The following is a 21,690-nucleotide window of genomic DNA, read 5'->3' as shown; positions in this document are numbered from 1 at the left end:
GTCAGTCTGAATGTGAAGGTTCTACGAGTTATAGCCTGAATGTCCCAAATTAAATATTCATCTCAATCATCATGACTCATTTTCTCCTGTCCTGTTCTGTTCTTTTGCCCTGCTCAGGTTTCCCCAAACTGTGACCAAGTTTTGGTGAATGGTAAAGAAATGCGGGGTCGGCAGTCTCTAGCAGTCAACTTCACTTACCTGCACCTGTCTGCACAGCTCCGGCTCACCGTCTGGGTTCCTAAACTACCCCTGCAAATAGATGTATCAGATACTGAGCTGAGCCAGGTCAAAGGCTGGAGGGTGCCAATCATTACAAACAAACGGTAATTTACCCATCTAAGCTTGAGGAAGCAAGGGGCCGACTAACAGAATGTGTGAGCTGTGTATGAACTTGTGTGTTATATGCTAAATTATACATAGAGATGCTGCAAGATGCAGATGCAACACTTCCGTCGGGGAGGGTGGTGATTTGTTTATATCTACCTTTGTAATTTCATGCTCACTGAATGGCAAATTGGAAAACATATACAATTCAGAGGGTCAGTGAGAACTGTTATGGCTTTAAAATCATTGCCACTGAATGACGCATTTAGTCTGCTAAACACACTGCAGCTGAGTGGATGACAAACATAATTTTGGGATCATTTCATGTTAAGATTTGTTGTCTGTGCTTTTTGATACAATATGAATGAATGTTAACTGTGAGGGTATCAAAGGCACATGGAGAAAGATGGAAGAGAGCGGAAACCTTTGTCGAACTTTTGTATGTTACACCATCCACTTTAATTTTGTCCGTGTGACTTTTGTGTTTACCTGAAAACCTTACACACCAAACATAGCAGCATTGCTGCAATGCAAAGGTTAAGAAATTGCACAATGTCACTCAAAGCCATCTGTGTGCAGAAGTATGAATCAAAAACTCGGCATTGGTCATAGGTAACATCATTTGAGCCTTATTTATTGAACAATATTTTGCAAATGAAAAAGGACAATGCTGGTCATCTCTCTGATCTTCTTCTTCTTTGTCTTTCGGCTGTTCCCGTTAGGGGTCGCCACAGCAGATCAATCGTTTCCATCTCACCCTGTCCTTTGTATCTTCCTCTGTCACACCAACCACCTGCATGTCCTCTCTCAGCACATCCATAAACCTCCACTTTGGCCTCCTTCTTCTCCTCCTGCCTGGTGCTTCCATCCTCAGCATCTTTTTCACTATATACCCTGGGTCCGTCCTCTGCACATGTCCAAACCATCTCAGTCTCGCCTCTCTGACTTTGTCTCCAAACTGTCCCACTTGAACTGTCCCTCTGATATGTTCATTCCTAATCATGTCCATTCTCGTCACTTCCAAAGAGAATCTCAACATCTTCAGCTCTGCCACCTCCAGCTCTGCCTCCTGTCTTTTTGTTAGTGCCACCGTCTCTAAACCATACAACATACCTGGTTTCACTACTGTCTTGTAAACTTTCCCCTTCACTCTTGCTGATATTCTTCGGTCACAGATCACTCCTGCCACCTTTCTCCATCCACTCCACCCTGCCTGCACTCTCTTCTTCACCTCTCTACCACACTCTCCATTACTTTGAACAGTTGACCCCAAATATTTAAACTCATCTACTTTCATCACTTCTACTCCTTGTAACTGCACTATTCCACTGGGCTCCCTCCCATTCACACTCATGTAATCAGTCTTGCTTCTACTGACTTTCATTCCCCTTCTCTCCAAAGCATATCTCCACCTCTCCAGACTAGGCTCAACTTGCTCTCTACTCTCACTACAGATCACAATATCAAACATCATAGTCCATGGAGACTCCTGTCTGATCTCATCCGTCAACCTGTCCATCACCACTGCAAACAAGAAAGAACTCAGAGCTGATCCTTGGTGTAATCCCACATCCACCTTAAATGAGCCTGTCATTCTGACTGTGCATCTCAGCACTGTCACACTACGAGGGTAGGCTGAAAAGTTCTAAGGCTCATCAAGAAGGAGAAATGCCATTTCAATAAAACTTGGCATGCATTAAGTTCAGCTCTTCTGGTGACTAATTGTGTTATTTTCTTCCAGGTTGTGAGGTAGTTTGTGGTTCATAGCCAAGTTTGAAAGTTCGTGGTAGAGGGAAACGGCAAAAATGGACAAAATCTGGCATTGCGGTGTGATTAAGTACCTGCATAAGAAGGGGTTAAAGCCCAAGGACATTCATGCGGATATGGTTGCTACATTAGGGGATGAAGCTCCCTCCATATCTACAGTGCAGAAGTGGGTAGCTGGGCAGAGAGAGCCTTGAAGACGACCCAAGGTCTGGGCGGCCTGCAACAGCCACAACCCAGAAAAACATTGACCTTGTTCATGAAATGGTGATGGAGGACAGATGATCAACGATTAATCAGCTAACAGATGCTGTGGGAATATCCCGTGAGAGAATTGAACACATTCTGCATGAAGAACTTGGAATGTCAAAGGTGTCAGTTTGGTGGGTGCCACGTCTTCTGACACCTGATCAGAAACGCACCAGGTTAGTCATGCCGAAGGCAAACTTGGCGCAATTTGAACAGGATCCAGCCAATTACATGGAATGTTTTCTTACCCAGGATGAGTGTTGGGTTCACCACTTTGAACCAGAGACAAAAAAACAATCAATGCAGTGGAAACACCCAAGTTCACCACCTCCAAAGAATGCCAAGGTCGTTTCATCTGTGGGGAAGGTCATGGTTTCAGTTTTCTGGGATGCCAAGGGCATTGTGTTCGTGGACTATCTTGAAAAGGGACAAACCATAAATGGACAGTACTATTCTAACCTACTGAGACAGTTACACGATGCTATCAAAAAGAAGTGACCAGAAAAGCTGACGAAAGGGGTGCTGTTCCATCAAGACAATGCCCCAGCTCACAAGTCAACAGTGGCCATGGCGACTATCCATGAGTGTGGATTCGAACTGGTAGATCACCCACCATACTCCCCTGACTTGGCACCCTCGGACTTTCATCTGTTCCCAAACCTAAAACAAATCTTGGCTGGGAAGCACTATCGGAGCAATGATGAGGTGATGGCTGCCGTTGAGGACTATTTTGACTCTCAAAATGAAAGCTTCTATGCCAAGGGAATCGAAGCACTCAAGCACCGTTGGAAGAAGTGTGTGGAGTTACAGGGAGACTATGTAGAAAAGTAACCCTGAATTTGTTCAATTCGACAACTGCATCATAGTCAGCCTTAGAACTTTTCAGCCTACCCTCGTATTCTTGTACATGTCCTGCACTAACCTAACATACTTCTCTGCCACTCCAGACTTCCTCATACAATACCACAGCTCTTCTCTTGGCACCCTATCATAAGCTTTTTCTAAGTCCACAAACACACAATGTAACTGTTTCTGGCCTTCTCTGTACTTCTCCAACAGTATTCTCAGAGCAAACATTGCATCTGTAGTGCTCTTTCTCTGCATGAAACCATATTGCTGCTCAGAGATCTTCACCTGTTTTCTAAGCCTATCTTCTACTACTCTTTCCCATAACTTCATGCTGTGGCTGATCAGCTTTATGCCTCTGTAGTTACTGCAGCTCTGCACATCACCCTTGTTCTTGAAAATGGGAACCAGCACACTTTGTCTCCACTCCCCAGGCATCCTCTCACTTTCCAAGATTGTATTAAACAATCTGGTTAGAAACTCTACTGCCATCTCTCCTAGACATTTCCATGCCTTCACTGGAATGTCATCTGGACCAACTGCCTTTCCATTCTTCATCCTCTTCATAGCAGCCCTCACGTCTTCCTTACTAATCTCTTGTACTTTCTGATTTACTCTCACCACATCAATCAATTTTTTTATATAGCGCCAAATCACAACAAACAGTTGCCCCAAGGCGCCTTATATTGTAAGGCAAGGCCATACAACAATTATGTAAAACCCCAACGGTCAAAACGACCCCCTGTGAGCAAGCACTTGGCTACAGTGGGAAGGAAAAACTCCCTTTTAACAGGAAGAAACCTCCAGCAGAACCAGGCTCAGGGAGGGGCAGTCTTCTGCTGGGACTGGTTGGGGCTGAGGGAGAGAACCAAGAAAAAGACATGCTGTGGAGGGGAGCAGAGATCGATCACTAATGATTAAATGCAGAGTGGTGCATACAGAGCAAAAAGAGAAAGAAACAGTGCATCATGGGAACCCCCCAGCAGTCTACGTCTATAGCAGCATAACTAAGGGATGGTTCAGGGTCACCTGATCCAGCCCTAACTATAAGCTTTAGCAAAAAGGAAAGTTTTAAGCCTAATCTTAAAAGTAGAGAGGGTGTCTGTCTCCCTGATCTGAATTGGGAGCTGGTTCCACAGGAGAGGAGCCTGAAAGCTGAAGGCTCTGCCTCCCATTCTACTCTTACAAACCCTAGGAACTACAAGTAAGCCTGCAGTCTGAGAGCGAAGCGCTCTATTGGGGTGATATGGTACTACGAGGTCCCTAAGATAAGATGGGACCTGATTATTCAAAACCTTATAAGTAAGAAGAAGAATTTTAAATTCTATTCTAGAATTAACAGGAAGCCAATGAAGAGAGGCCAATATGGGTGAGATATGCTCTCTCCTTCTAGTCCCCATCAGTACTCTAGCTGCAGCATTTTGAATTAACTGAAGGCTTTTTAGGGAACTTTTAGGACAACCTGATAATAATGAATTACAATAGTCCAGCCTAGAGGAAATAAATGCATGAATTAGTTTTTCAGCATCACTCTGAGACAAGACCCCTCTGATTTTAGAGATATTGCGTAAATGCAAAAAAGCAGTCCTACATATTTGTTTAATATGCGCTTTGAATGACATATCCTGATCAAAAATGACTCCAAGATTTCTCACAGTATTACTAGAGGTCAGGGTAATGCCATCCAGAGTAAGGATCTGGTTAGACACCATGTTTCTAAGATTTGTGGGGCCAAGTACAATAACTTCAGTTTTATCTGAGTTTAAAAGCAGGAAATTAGAGGTCATCCATGTCTTTATGTCTGTAAGACAATCCTGCAGTTTAGCTAATTGGTGTGTGTCCTCTGGCTTCATGGATAGATAAAGCTGGGTATCATCTGCGTAACAATGAAAATTTAAGCAATACCGTCTAATAATACTGCCTAAGGGAAGCATGTATAAAGTAAATAAAATTGGTCCTAGCACAGAACCTTGTGGAACTCCATAATTAACTTTAGTCTGTGAAGAAGATTCCCCATTTACATGAACAAATTGTAATCTATTAGACAAATATGATTCAAACCACCGCAGCGCAGTGCCTTTAATACCTATGGCATGCTCTAATCTCTGTAATAAAATTTTATGGTCAACAGTATCAAAAGCAGCACTGAGGTCTAACAGAACAAGCACAGAGATGAGTCCACTGTCCGAGGCCATAAGAAGATCATTTGTAACCTTCACTAATGCTGTTTCTGTACTATGATGAATTCTAAAACCTGACTGAAACTCTTCAAATAGACCATTCCTCTGCAGATGATCAGTTAGCTGTTTTACAACTACCCTTTCAAGAATTTTTGAGAGAAAAGGAAGGTTGGAGATTGGCCTATAATTAGCTAAGATAGCTGGGTCAAGTGATGGCTTTTTAAGTAATGGTTTAATTACTGCCACCTTAAAAGCCTGTGGTACATAGCCAACTAACAAAGATAGATTGATCATATTTAAGATCGAAGCATTAAATAATGGTAGGGCTTCCTTGAGCAGCCTGGTAGGAATGGGGTCTAATAAACATGTTGATGGTTTGGATGAAGTAACTAATGAGAATAACTCAGACAGAACAATCGGAGAGAAAGAGTCTAACCAAATACCGGCATCACTGAAAGCAGCCAAAGATAACGATACGTCTTTGGGATGGTTATGAGTAATTTTTTCTCTAATAGTTAAAATTTTGTTAGCAAAGAAAGTCATGAAGTCATTACTAGTTAAAGTTAATGGAATACTCAGCTCAATAGAGCTCTGACTCTTTGTCAGCCTGGCTACAGTGCTGAAAAGAAACCTGGGGTTGTTCTTATTTTCGTCAATTAGTGATGAGTAGAAAGATGTCCTAGCTTTACGGAGGGCTTTTTTATAGAGCAACAGACTCTTTTTCCAGGCTAAGTGAAGATCTTCTAAATTAGTGAGACGCCATTTCCTCTCCAACTTACGGGTTATCTGCTTTAAGCTACGAGTTTGTGAGTTATACCACGGAGTCAGACACTTCTGATTTAAAGCTCTCTTTTTCAGAGGAGCTACAGCATCCAAAGTTGTCTTCAATGAGGATGTAAAACTATTGACGAGATACTCTATCTCCCTTACAGAGTTTAGGTAGCTACTCTGCACTGTGTTGGTATATGGCATTAGAGAACATAAAGAAGGAATCATATCCTTAAACCTAGTTACAGCGCTTTCTGAAATCATCTAGCCTTTTCTCTCACTCATTTTCTTTATTCATCATCTCTTCAAAATATTCCCTCCACCTTCTCAGCACATACTCCTCAGTTGTCAGCACATTACCATGTGCATCTTTTACCACCCTAACCTGCTGCACATCCTTTCCACCTCTGTCCCTTTGTCTAGCCAATCGGTACAAGTCCTTTTCTCCTTCCTAGCTATTCAACTTCTTGTACAGCTCGCAATATGCCTTTTCTTTCGCTTTTGCCACTTCTCTTTTTGCCTCACTCCACATCTCCTTGTACTCCTGCCTACTTTCTTCATCTCTCCGACTATCGCAAAACTTTTTCACCAAGCTCTTTCTCCTTATGCTTTCCTGGACCTCTTCATTCCACCACCAAGTCTCCTTGTCTTCCTTCCACTGTCCAGATGTCATACCCAGTACTGTCCTAGCTATCTCCCTTACCACATCTGCAGTACTTTTCCAATTGTCCAAAATTGCTTCCCCTCCAAACAGTGCTTCTCTCACCTGCTCGCTAAATTTCACACAACAGTCTTCCTCCTTCAGCTTCCACCATCTAATCCTTTGTTGAGCTCTCACTCTCTTCTTCTTCTTTACCTCTAAAGTCATCCTACAAACAATCATCCTGTGCTGTCTAACGACACTCTCTCCTGCCACCACCTTACAGTCTCTGATTTCTGTTAGCTTGCATCTCCTATAAAGAATGTAGTCCACCTGTGTGCACCTTCCTCCACTCTTATATGTTACCCTGTGCTCCTCCCTTTTCTTAAAGTAGGTATTCACCACAGCCATTTCCATCCTTTTTGCAAAATCAACTATCATCTGTCCTTCCCCATTCCTATCCTTGATACCATATCTACCCATTACTTCCTCATCACCTCTGTTCCCATCACCAACATGCCCATTGAAGTCTGCTCCTATCACCAGTCTTTCATGCTTGGGTACACTCTCCACCACCCCATCTAACACACTCTAGAAATCTTCTTTCTCCTTCATCTCACAACCTACCTGCGGGGCATATGCACTGATGATATTCATCATCACCCCTTCAATTTCCAACGTCACACTCATCACCCTGTCAGACACTCGCTTGACCTCCAACACACTTTTAACATACTCTTCTTTTAAAATGACCCCAACACCATTTCTCTTCCTGTCCTCACCATGGTACAACAACTTGTACCCACCGCCAATGCTCCTGCTCTTACTTCCCTTCCACTTGGTCTCTTGCACACACAATATGTCTACCTTTCTCCTCTCCATCATATCAGCCAGCTCTCTCCCTTTACCAGTCATACTACCAACATTCAAAGTCCCCACTCTTATTTCCACCCTTCTAGTTTTCTTCTTCTCCCGCTGTTTGTGGAAACGTTCTCCTCCTCTTCTTCGTCGTCTTCACCCAGCAGTAGCCCAATTTCCACCGGCACCCTGTTGGGCAACAGCACCGGTGGCGGACGTTGTTAACCCGGGTCGCGACCATTCCGGTATGGAAATTCAATTCTTAGTCTGCATAGTTGGGCTCGCTTGTTTTACACCAGATGCCCTTCCTGATGCAACCCTCCTCATTTATCCTGGCTTGGCACCGGCACTCAGAATGTACTGGCTGCACACCCCATGTGGCTGAGTTACTGGTCATCTCTCTGATATGTGCATTAATAGAAAAAGACTCAAAAAATCAAAAAATCACAGTGATTCTTTACTGTATCATCATGCTGAATCACACAGCCAGGAAAAGAGAGTGAAATAATGAAATACATTTTATAGTATAGCAGGTTCAATGACCATCATCTTAGTCTTACCTGAGTTCACAAGTAAAGGGCCTATCACACTGAACATGTCGGAAGCGTCAAATGCGTCAAAAAAATCGGTCTAAAAAGCATTACTTTCAATGAGACGCGTTGCTTTTTAGATGCGTCAGAAGCGTCGAAGATGAGCTAAACCGATGCTTCTGACGGGAGCGCGCATTGCCGCTTGTCGACAGGTTTATGCGGTCAAAGTTCAATCCAATCCAACTTTTGATGCTCTGAGCTGTGACGTACCTTCGCGCTGTCCAATAGGAATGATGTGTCAGGCCAAAACACGGAAGACTAGTGGCAAAAACCACTGATCTCTACAAAACGGGTTGGTGCAGAAACCACTGATCTCTACAAAATGGATCGGTGCAGAAACCACTGATCTGTACAAAACAAATGTGTCACAGGACTGCTCATTTATAGAGCAAAATCCTTGGAAATGTTTTTTTGTCATTGTTGTTTGTTACCTCAGAATTTCTGATTACTGTTACAAAAAGTTTAGAACACTTGTAATTAAAATAGCTAAATAAATCAATAAATGGTTTTTAGAAACCTTTCATCTGTAAATTAAAACCACCTGTTATTTTAGATTAGATCATTTCTTGTTTAACATAAGGAACCTCGGACATTTATTTTTAGACAAAATAACATGGAAATTTTTTTTAAGTCTGGTAGATTATTTATATCTCATTTCAACCAGAAAAACAGACACTGTAAATAAATACAAATGTTTATTATAAATGCAACAGGAAATAATTTAACAATGACTGCAGTATGATTGTAAAGTAGGATTTCTGTGACATAAACGTCATGATTAATTTTTTTATAGTCATTTCAACTTGTAATTTCGCCAAAATATGTAATTGCCTTTAATGTTGTTATCATGACAGAGTCATTTCTAAAATATGAATTTGAGCTCAATAAGTGGGGAGCTTCTACCTGTGCAAATGTCCTTTGACTTTAATTCGTGGACATTTTTAATGATCCGTTCATTTATTGTTAAAATATAAAATGAAACAGCTTTTTCAAAATTAATAAAATAGTTGCTGTTGAAAGAGCCTTTTATTTAGAAGCAGGTGATGTTATGCTGGATTCTCGGGACCAGATGAAGGTCTCTTCTGCAGCTTTGAATTCTGGTGGTGTTGTTGAAGACACTTTTGTCCTATTTTGAAGAGCAGAGATGTTTTCTTTCAACTGGAGTTCATGGTATTCAGCTCATCAATGGAAGTTTGGTTGTCTGCACAGCAAATGTTCCTGATTGGGACAAATAAAAATATTTCTTTAAATATAAAGAAACACTAAACAGTTTATATATATATATATATAAAGAAGAAAAAAAAGATGGAAAAAAATGCCCGAAAAAAAAAAGTTTTTTAAATTTGAAATTTGTGGTCTCAGAAAAAAGCTGTAGCTTTATTTGGTAAAAATAAGAAAGACTGAACCATTTACAAATTAAAGTGTTCACTCAGATCAGCTGTGCTAAAAAGCTAAGCTAATGTTAGCCGATCAATAAACCTTCACAGCAGTGCAGAAACATCACGTTTTACTTTTATTTTATTCTCACCTCGATAAGGCTGCACAACTAAACTCCGTTTGGGAAACTGGGACTTCACATATATCCAAAAAGTGGGAGATTTCGCACTGAGTGGGTCTGCTTCATCCCCCCGGCTGCCTGCCTCGGTCTGCCCAATGATGATGCCTGAAGGCCAGCTTCTCCGTGCGGGTCGGCCTGCTGTCACAGTTCGATCGATATCCCACCAAGTCGTCAGTCCTCCCTCGGTCGGCGTCACTCCGAAAAGTAGCTGAAAAAAAGCTTCTTCCAGCAGGGTGATGGGAGAATCGTTAAACTGCTGTTTTTTAAAGCTTTTTGTGGTTCAGGCGACCCAAATTCAAGATGCCGATCGCTGAACTTTTTTCAGGTTGTGGAAACAGCCAGAGTGTGATGTAGCAATCTCCGCCCCCTTGCCCTTGTTCAACAAATATCTGGCTCCTTACTGTAACCAGAAAGCCTCTAGTTTGGCAGTATTGGGACCATTTCTAATGCTACTTGAAGTTGTAGAGACATTTGCTTATCTCTGCAGTGACATCTGTGTCTTTGGGTCCTCTGCCTTTATGTTTGACAGATGCCTGGGAAGTGTTAATGGAGTTATGAGACGTGTTTGCTGATTCCAATATTGTCATTTAATTTAATTTAAACTTTATTTAACCAGGTTAGTCCCATTGAGATCAAGATTTTGCAAGGGAGACCGGGACAATTATAAAGTTTAAGACCCTGTCACACAAAGCAAGAATATGCCGGAAGCATGCCCGATACAGCAAATATTGCCATAATCCAATGCAGTCTGGAGGAAAAGAGGTGTGGCCTGTAGTGTCGGAGTGCAGACAGACTGCCTTGTCCACACCTGTCAGATCACATCCAAAGCGCATGTAGATGACACAGACTGCTGTCAGATGTCCATAAAAGGTGATGCAGACTGCCCGATCTCCATATGTCTGAATGGCAGACCGGAGCGCTGTGTTCCGCACGTGCGTGCGTGTGTGCGCCACACATGTGATGCTTCATGCATGCCTGCCCTTCAGTATGATGTTTTGTGGTTCGCTCATACGAGCTGTTTTGTCGTGAGTGGCCCTGAGTTGTACATATTCACACTATGTGTGAAGAGGGCCTAAAATTCTGAGTTTAACATTCACACTTTTTTGTTTGCTTGTTTATAATGGTGAACATAATGACATATGGCACGGGGCTGTAATTATCACTCAGCTCTGTGTGTGTGTATGCATAACACTGCATGGGCCACTAAGCGCCCAAAGTTTGCTGACATTGGGCCATGCAGTCCCTCAGACGGAGTGCCTTTCCAGGGAAATTTCTTTTTTCTTGTTTGCCAACTTCAGGACCACCGTGATGGCTGGAGTATCACATGGAAGTAATGTTTTTATTTTCGGTGGGAGGATTCTAATCGCCGCATGCTGTCCCGGCTTCATGTCATCATGGAGCACCCAGAGGAAACCGACACAAACATGGGGGGGAAATGCAAACCCCACACAGAAAGGCCACGGGTGGGAATTGAACCCATGACCTTCTTGCTGTCTTGTTAACCACTAAGCCACCATGCTGCCCAAGTTATGTCTGATCTCACACAGCTCCTACCCAAACTTAAAAAATACTTGGTTTCACATGAACAGACTTTCGGGATAACTCATTCTTTTCTGCAGTTGCATTCTTGAAGAGGTTGAATAGGTTATTATTGAATTATTATTATTATAATTATTGTTAGTATTATTGAATAGGTTGATAACTTCCAGAAAAAAAGAAAAGCACAACAACCATATTTCCTCATTAATAGTTATCTGGAGTCAGACAGCATTATCATCATTATTGCTGACATTTAACGTGAATGAAACTGACTTAACCTGCTGTCAGCAACATCTATATTATAATAGCCAAGTGGCCTCTGTAAGTGTGTGTGTGTGTGTGTGTGTGTGTGTGTGTGTGTGTGTGTGTGTGTGTGTGTGTGTGTGTGTGTGTGTGTGTGTGGCTTCAATCACGGAGAGAGTTGGGAGAGCTGACATTTCTCTGTAAACTGAAGTATTTTGGATCAGGGATGAACACTGCGAAAATATGTTAGATAAACAGTGTTATTACTGCTACTGATTTGTTGTGTTTTTGCCATTCAATTAGTTTAGTCAGTTTAATTAAATGTAATGCTGCCATTACCATGACTGAGTTAAGTGTCATGTTGTTGGTACCATGACTGAAAGTGTCATGTTGCTGTTATGATGCGTGAAAAAGTCATGCATTTGATCTCTTCCGCCACTGTCTCTGTTTGTTGGAGTGTAAAAATAAAAGCACCTGCTTGTGGCAGAATAGAGGAAAGACAAAAAGCTCTGTGTGTGTGCGCGTGCATGTAACTGTGATCATGGACAAACAGGGGAGAGCTGACATTTGCCATTTTGTATGCTTATGTATTTTTGGTTAAGGATGAATGCAACCAAAATGGTACATTGATAGGACTATTTTATTGGTAGAAAATACGAATATTAGCTGACAACACAGAACAATGGATGTTGCTAATTACATTCTGGACTCACACACCATTCAAGCAAGGGGTAGTAAATCATCTTTATATTAAAACCATGAGTGCATGCGTGCATGTGTGCCTGATTTTATTTAGTAAGTTCGATAAAAGTACATAATATTGTAAATAGATTTAAAATACATGGATGACACAAGTAAGTGAGAACACTTATTTCCATTGTGGTCCATTTAAAATCAAATGACAAAATAGACATAATAATAAAATAAAATAATAATAATAATAATAATAATAATAATAATAATAATAATAATAATAATAATAATAATAATGTGTATATGATAACAAGAACATAAGCAATTTATAAATACATTAAGACAGTAAATTAACATTCAAAGTTTACATAATTAACACTAAACAAAAGGGTTGAGTTCTTTTAAAAGCTGTTGAGGTCTAAGGTTATAAAAACATTTTGGACTCACACTATTCCAACTCATAGAAACTTTGCATCACTTATTACCACCTTTGAAAAATGTCAACTACTAACTTTTTAAACATTACCCAATCAAAAGCCTGTGGATCCCAATGGGCAACACGCTCGTGATTTCTTTAATGTCAATCATACAAATGCAAATCATACCAGTAGCATCTTCCATTGAATCCTTGAGCTGTTTCTTCTGACTCCCTTGGCTCTGTGTGTCAGTGAATGAATGGTGCAAACAGGTCATAAAAATCCACTAATTACCTGCTGCTCTCACTCAGAGCGGTTTTCTTCCTCTCCCCACTCATATTGTGTCACAGAGGTCTCCAACTCTATCACCCCCCAGCTGGACTGGAGTCAGTATTGTATTTCTCAGTTCAACTGCACAAATATCTTAGTAGGAGAATGAAGATCCAATCTTTAGGGTCTTGGTGCCTCCTGTCCTACTGTTGAGTTGTGAGACTTGGATGCCAACCTTTGGTTAAGGTGAAGACTGGATGTGTTTGGTACCAGATCTCTTCAGAAGATCCTTTGGTACCACTGAAATGACTGTGTGCCAAATGAGTGGTTGCAGATTGTTCCAACTGTGATTTGGCACACTATAACTAAACTGAATTGATTACTTAAGGATATTAAGATGAAGAGGATCACATGCATTGTGAGGGAGCGTCAGCGTCGGAATTTAGGCCATGTGGCACATTTCTCGATGTATGATCCAGTGCATATGTGCTGAGAAGGTGCAAGATGCAGCTGCAAGATTTCGTTGTGTGTTTTGGGGGGTGGGAGGCTCTGTTTATATCTGCCATTGCATGTGTGAATTTGTGATAGTGCTCATTGAATGGCACAGTCAAAACAAACCAGATACACATTCAAGATTCCATGAAAGCAGCCTTTCTGATTTTGTTGTGCAGTCTGTACTGCAATTTCAGTTCAATTCCATTTATTTTATTTATGTAGTGTCAGTGATGTAGGGATAAACAGTGCAGCATGCGCCGTCACACTGGGGCCTGGCACAAACAGAGACCGAGGACATACAAGGAAATTTGTCTGAACTAATTTACACTGTCACAGTGACAAGCACAGCATGCATAAAAGTACACGCATTACACAGCTGATTCATTACCTTATAGCCTTGAAGCAAACCTATCTCTGTCATGGTTCCCCAATTGGTGAAATAATTAAGTGCAATATATTTCAACATGGTGTGTTTTTAATGAATAATAGGATACATTTACAATAAAGATTATTCAGTTAAAAGAATAATGTAATATCTCTTGAGGTATTTCATAAGATGCTATGCAGTGATGAATGCTGGGTAAAATATATGCCTCCATGTCAACCAATGATTTAGCTAGATTCATGACAACTAGTGACACCAAAGACCTTGCAGAAAAAATGTCTTCCTACAAACATAAATCCGGCAGTTATAACAGTAAGGACAGAAAAGAAACAAGAGAAGAGATGACTAAATTAGACACTTTCTGATTTTCTAAAACTGGCATTAGCTCATGATCAAGACATACCTGAGGAGCTCCATGGGGCGGGAGCAGCTGAGTGGCTTAGCTAAAGATAAAGATAAAGAGGAACTTTATTTATCCCAAAGGAAATCATTTTGCCAGAATACTGAAACAGTAAATGGTTAAATACACAATTACAGAAAGTGTTAGTATTAAATAGAAATCAATCATTTTTGTAATAAGTACAACAGACTTATGCAAAATTTTTGGAAGATATATTGCACAAGAGGTGTGGCATTGGACATAACTCTGAATAACTCTGTTTGTTATGTATTCATCCTGCAGAAGGGGGAGAAATTATGCAGTCTGATTGCCACATGTAGGAAAGACCTCCTGTGGCGTTCTGTGGTGCACCTCAGTCTGTGATTGAAGGTGTTCTGACAGGGCGTCAGTGAGGCATGCAGGGAGTGGGAGGTGTTGTCCAGAATGCTGAGCAGCTTCCTCAGCATCCTCCTCTCTGACACCTGCACCACAGACTCCAGCTCACCCCCAGGACTGAGCGCCTTGAAATAATCCTGGACTTCAGGAAGAGCAGGGCTAACCCAGCCCTGCTTTACATCCATGGGGACTGAGTGGAAATGGTCAGCTCCATCAGGTTCCTCGGAGTACAGCTCTCTGACAGCCTCTCCTGGACTGAAAACCACAGTGGTGGTGAAGAAAGCCCAGCAGCAACTCCACTTCCCGAGGGTGCTCAGGAGGAACAATCTGGAGGAAAAGCTGCTGGTGTTGTTCCACAGAGCCACCATCGAGAGCTTCCTGGCATACTGCATTACAGTGTGGTTCTTGCTCAGCAGCAGCAGCAGCAGACAGGAAAGCGCTGCAGAGCGTGATCAACACAGCCCAGAAGATCACTGGCTGCTCTCTGCCCAGCCTGGAGGACATTGCCAGCTCTCGCTACCTCAGCAGAGCTGCCAGCATCATCAAAGACACATCCCACCCCAGCAACCACCTGTTTGACCTACTACCCTCGGGCCGATGTTATAGGTCAATCAAAACTATGGTAAACAGACTCGGGGACAGCTTTCTCCCCAGAGCAATCACTGCACTGAACAACTAGAAGCACTCAGAGAGTGCAAACCTCTGCCAAGGACATGGGGTCACTGACGCCATAACATCTACACGCCGTGGAATCATTGAACCTAAAAAAGTCTAACAATGATGTTTGCTCAGTAGTAAAAAAGTTTCATCTGCTGTGACTGGACAGCATGTATCCTTAGCACTTGGCATCACAGTTTATTGCAACTTCCACCTTTTCCAGAAGCTACTGTCATCTGAGCACTGATATTGATATTGCACGTGCTTATAGACAAAAACAAATGAGACAAAATTCAATTTATTATTCAACTAAACTGCAAATATATTAATTTTTTAACATTTATGAAACACTTCTCTGAACAAGGCCATAGGGTCACTGACCCTAAAGAGATTCCCTCCTTGGCACAGTGATCTATTTCTTTTTGTCTCTTTCTCTAAAATTGTATATAATAATCATTAGATTATTAATATATAAACAAAAATAAATGTAAGAAATATTACAATTTGAAAACAAATGCACCTGAACGTGATGACAGCTGCAACTGCTTAATGCTAACTTTTAACATTGAAAATGCCACAGACATGCTAATGCATTAGCATCGGGATCCGGATCGTGATCCGGATCACCACTAAAATTTAATCACTTGTTCCTCTTGTCATTTCCAACCACTCCACAAAATGTCATCAAAATCCATTCAAAACATTTTGAGTTATCCTGCTGACAGACAGACAAACAAACAAACGTGACCGAAAACATAACCTCCTTGGCGGAGGTAATAACAAACAACATTAATCTACACTTTTCAAAGTTCTTGTGCAATATTTGTAGTCTTATGCAATATTTTCCCGTGCAATATTATTCCACAGTTGTACATAATTCTCGTTTTACATTTACTCTTTGTCAACATTTTATTTTAGTTGTACATATATTTAAATAATTTATGTTGTTAAATTTCATTATCTTTTATTTGGCTAACAATTACTCACACCTCAGAAAATCACTTTTGGAGTTGCACTCGAATCTCGTTGCAATGTAAATTACAATGACAATAAAGGCTTGTTTATAGTCCAGTCCAGTTTGTTGTCTATGTGGACACCCAGGCACTTGTAGTAGTCCACAATGTCCACCTCAGTTCCATTAATGGTAACTGGGTTTGGACAGGTTTTCCATCTTCTGAAGGCCACCACCAGCTCCTTCATCTTACATATGTTGAGCTGCAGGTGGTTGAGTCCACACCACTCTACAATCCTGTCCACCACACTCCTGTACTCAGCACCCTGGTCATTGCTGATGCAGCCCACAGTGGGAAAGTCATCCAAAAACCTCTGGAGGTGGCTGGACTGTGACCAGAGCCTTATGTCTGAGGTGTAGAGTGTGAACAGGAAGGGGGACTGGACTGTCCACTGTGGTGCCCCTGTTGAAAACTGAAAAGCCAAGGAGTTGGACATTGGGGATGTTATCGAGGATTTTGCCCAGCACGAGGCTCACAAGATGCCTTTCCACTGAGGCATTTTTTATGGAACTTGGGGTATCTTATAATAATTTGACTGTGGTGGATTGCATGCCCCTTCCCTGTTTGAACACCACTGTGCACCAGTTTCACAAGAGGTCTGTGTTTTAAACGGACCTTGACACTTGCACGAATTTAAACCCCTCACTGCCGTGCAATTTGTCTTGACAATGTGTCCCACATTGTCCCTCTGGATGCCATGCTATGTAAAATAAAAGGGGGGGGGGGGGGGGTGCTGATCTAGTGCTTAAGGTGTTGAGCTTGAGACCAGAAGATCCTTGACTGGAAAATCACTAAGGGCTCATGGGCCAGGTCTTTAATCCCCTATTGCTCCTGGTGTGTAGTGAGCACCTTGTATGGCAGCACCTTCACATCGGGGTGAATGTGAGGCATTATTTGTAAAGCGCTTTGAGTGTCTGATGCAGATGGAAAAGCGTTATATAAATGCAGCCCATTTGCCATTTAAAATAATAATTTTGTAGCTGATGACACATTTTCTCTCAGAACTTTGCTGATAAAATCATTCTCTCAGTGCACCCAGAATCACAAAGAAATTCTGTACAGCTGCAGGTTGTCTCATGCACGTCATGTGGTGGAGAACATTTGGAATCTTGTCTCAAGGGTAACTATTTATATTGTACTGATTTGGCAAAACTATTGAATTTTCATTCTTTCTTATGAGTTAGATAATGTTTCTGTAAAGTTATGTTTATTATCGATGCAACATCTCACCATAATCTCAATTAAAATTTCAGATGCGCTGTGCAGAACAACACACAGTGACATGCAGTGTTTTTAAATTTGTTGCGCAATGTTTATGACAAGTTCACGAAATTATTGCATGCCAGACGTTTTGAACATTTCACAATTTTCTTTGCACACTGGAATGCAGCTGCGCACAGTTCATGCACAGTTTATGACAAGTTTACTCATTGGCGTGCCAGATTGCGTGCCAGTGCAGGGATCAAATTCATGCAACTGTGAAGGTGTTTGGTTGGAAGAGCTTTAAATAAAGTGTAAAAAAAAAAAACATCAATACCTCTCTTCTGTCTTATCATGCTATAGGCTTAATTTTATTATCAACTCTTGTTGCTTAAGGTTTATCATGTTTGGGTGCACTCTTTGCAAGAAAAATGATTTTTGTAGTCATTTCAGCACCAACATGAAATAGACAGCTACTCCCCTGCTGTCTGATGCATGATGAGCAGTGGTGGGCACAGATAACCAAAAAATTAACTTCGATAACAGATAATCAGATAACTGAAAAGTTATCTTTGATAAAGATAAAACAATAGTAAGTCCCTTCGGCTGCTCCCTTGTTTGCACACAGGGTCGCCACAGCAAATCCAAGGTGGATCTGCATGTTGAATTGGCACAGGTTTTACGCCGGATGCCCTTCCTGACGCAACTCCACATTAGGGCCCTGTCTCACTGGCGTTTAGGAGGATTTGCGGATGGAATGCACACAAAAGTGGCCCACATTGGCCAAACAACCGCAATAACCGTGTAACATTCCTATATGAGTCGGCCACAATCCGAACACGTCCGTGATCATCCGCAGAGGCACGCATGTCAGGATTTTTTGAGCGGCTCAAAAATCCTGCTGATCCGCATCACTGCCTGAACACATACTGAAGACATACGCAGGACATACACAACCAACGCGCCGCATATCCCCTGTCACCCGCATCTTATCCGCAACCGACGGGCTGGCACGGCTTGGCGGCGGACCAGGACAGCGTGCAAAACAGATATGACGCATGCCCAACACAGCCACATCACAGTCACAAATGGTATGTCGTGCATTCAGACAGAGTGGGCACGGAAGGAGCGAGTGCATCACGGCCGCTGTGCCCCTCATGGGGCGCCTCCGCGGTCGCCTTCGCTTCTGTTCCCTGTTATATCCGCTTTTCCTCCTCATGTATTCGCTGATCCTCCCACATTTGTCATTTCCGCCCACCTTTGTTGCGGACGCTCAGCTGTTGTCTCCTCATTTCATGTGCAAATCCTCCTAAACGCCAGTGGGACAGGGCCCTTACATAGAGAAATGTGGCAGGGGTGGGATTTGAACCTGGAACCTTCCGCACTGAAACCAAGCGCATTAACCACTTGGCTAGCACCCCTGCTGATAAAGATAAAACAAAAAACCACCCAAAAATGTATTGGAAGTTACAGAAAAAAATCTATATAGACCTCATTGTGTGGGTACATGCATGTGCGTGATTGTGCACGTACTCCTAATAACTACAAGGGCCCATCATTATATCTTGCACTGGGGCCCATGCTGATGTTGCTACGCCACTGTATAGTGCCAAATCACAAAAAATCTACCTCAAGGCACTTCACACGTGTATGGTCTAACCCTACCAAACTCCCCTTGAGCAGTCACCCAGGACACTGCAAAATTAGTGCACACTATGCAAAGACTGTACACCCCACTGAGTTCTTCTTATACCTAGGTACATAAAGTAGGCCTACACCCGTAGACATTGAGATGGTTGGATAAACAGACAAACAGGGGGACCATGAGAAAATGAAGGATTATATTATGCAACAAGTAATTTCTGAGAAGTGATTTTGAGCCAGATATCTGATGTAGTGATTTATTGGACACCGTCAAACTGTGTAACAGACATAGACATAGACTATAGAAACTAAATTCAGAGGTACACAACAAGACAGGAGGGACTCGGAGTTGAGCCACTGTTTGATCGCATCTAAAGGAGCCTGCTCAGATGGTCCAGGCATCTGGTGAGGATGCCCCCTGGTTGTTACCCTAGGGAAGTTGTTCAGGCACGTTCAACAGGGTGAGACGCAGGGAAGATCCAGTATACACTGGAGGGATTATATTCCCACGATGGCTTGGGAACACCTCAGGATCCCCCAGGATGAGTTATGGCTGAAGATAGGGATGTGCAGGTTGAGCTACTTGGTCTACTGCCACCATGAAAAGGATACGCAGCAGCAAATGAATGAGTGAATAGGGGATGATAAAGTGTCACACTTTAGTGCACACTGAGCAACTGCCAAAGTCGAAACACAAGCTGATCGACGACTGCATGCATATGCACCCTGTCACCATGTCAGAACGGCAAGGTGGCATTGTGGTTAGCACTAATGCATCACAACAAGAAGGCCAAGAATTCGCTTTCCAACTTTCTGTGTGGAGTTTGTATGTCCTCCCCGGGTCTGTGTGGGTTTCCTTCGGGCACTCCAGGTTCGTCCCACAATCAAAAATAAAAACCATGCTTATTTAGGGTCTGCTCTTTTTCCTGCCCCTGACGAATGCAGTGTCTCTACATGTGGAGCTCGTCCCTGGGTGACAGACTGTGGCTGGATTGTGTATAAGTGTAATTAGGATGAGTTAAATGCAGAGGACAGTTTTTTTTTTTTGTTGGACATATGTATGTGCAATGACAATAAAGGCCCTTCTCCTTCTTTGGTTGTGTGTGTGTGTGTGTGTGTGTGTGTGTGTGTGTGTGTGTGTGTGTGTGTGTGTGTGTGTGTGTGTGTGTGTGTGTGTGTGTGTGTGTGTGTGTTCTGCTTTGTTTCCATGCCCCATCTTGCTATCAATCCATTCTGTTTTGTGGAGCCTATTTTTTTGATTTGGCCAATTTCTGCTCACATAGCCACAATAAGTATGCACACATACACACAAATAACACAACATACCTCTATCTCCCCAAACGAGTGTCTCAGAGGGAAGCAAAAGTGCTACTTAGGACACATTCTCAGACATGTGCGATGGGGATACTGCCAAATACGAACAGGATTCTTGTAATATCATCTGCTTCTTACACTGCAAGGATGTGTTTATTGGGTAAAGAGGCAATTCTCCATCTTTATGTGTGTATGGGCCCACAGGTGCCATATCACAGGTGTAGAATTGAGATCCTTGTTTGCTTATTAGTTTCAGAATGGCAGTGTGAAAACAGAATGCGATCACACAGATAATATATACAATGCAATACAATAGCAATACAACTACAATACAATACTAATTAAAGTTGTCATTGATGTTCTACTGACATTTTGCATCTTGATCAAGATAGGTTTTATAACTGTTTGGAAAACCAACTCAATCAGTAAATTAAAAAAAATACACAAACTTTTCTGATCATGATAATACATACGTATATACAAACATACATACATGCATGCAGAGGTGGAAAACCACAACTTCACTGAGTAAATGTGCTATCATGTACTGCTTCTACCAGTGCACCTCAAATACATGATTTCACTGATTCCCTCATTAAAATCAGCTGGTTGATTGGGTGGAGTGAACAAATATGTGAAAGGACTTTTGCTCACTGAACTCTGCGTACATACTCCATAGGAGTGAAAAATTCATCAAAAATACACAAATGGCATAGGGGTTTTTTTTTTCTGTTAAACCATGTGTATGTACCCCAGGGAACATATTATTGGTTAGCCAGATTTGTCTATAACATGGTATTTTAATTACCATTATTTTAATTCTCTCTCAGTCTCCAGTTCTCATCTGTTTATCTCCAATTCATGTCCTACCTATTCTCATATCAGACCTACCAGAGACAGTGAAGATGATGACGATGACGAGAAGAAGGGCAAAGGCTGCACCCTACAGGTATCATGTAATTGCTTTTCATATCAGACACCATTTATTTCTTAATGGCTGAAATAGACTGTAAAGATAATTAACCCATTTTGCCCCACTGGCAACAACTGTTGCCGAAGTGTATCACTGTCATTTTCTACTCACAATAAAAAAATCTCAAAGGTACAACCCCTATTTCAGTGAAGTTGGGACGTTGTGTAAAATGTAAATAAAAACAGAATACAATGATTTGCAAATCCTCTTCAACCTATATTCAATTGAATACACCACAAAGACAAGATATTTAATGTTCAAACTGAAAACTTTATTGTTTTGTGCAAATATTTGCT

At 41.8% G+C, this 21,690-nt stretch overlaps 1 protein-coding gene across 1 annotated transcript in view; it reads left to right on the top strand.

The window, feature by feature from the left end:
- si:dkey-215k6.1 (transmembrane protein 132D) overlaps nucleotides 1–21,690 on the top strand; it is a 685,562-nt gene that overhangs the window by 621,713 nt on the left and 42,159 nt on the right. The window contains 2 exon segments of the mRNA XM_034170963.1: nucleotides 118–323; nucleotides 21,307–21,370. Of these exon segments, the coding sequence (XP_034026854.1) occupies nucleotides 118–323; nucleotides 21,307–21,370 (270 nt within the window).

This window comes from Thalassophryne amazonica, chromosome 5 (genome assembly GCF_902500255.1).
Source record: "Thalassophryne amazonica chromosome 5, fThaAma1.1, whole genome shotgun sequence".
NCBI classification, from domain to species: Eukaryota; Metazoa; Chordata; class Actinopteri; order Batrachoidiformes; family Batrachoididae; genus Thalassophryne; species Thalassophryne amazonica.
The sequence above is the reverse complement of the archived record's forward strand: the minus strand, read 5'-3'. Positions and strand labels throughout refer to the sequence as shown.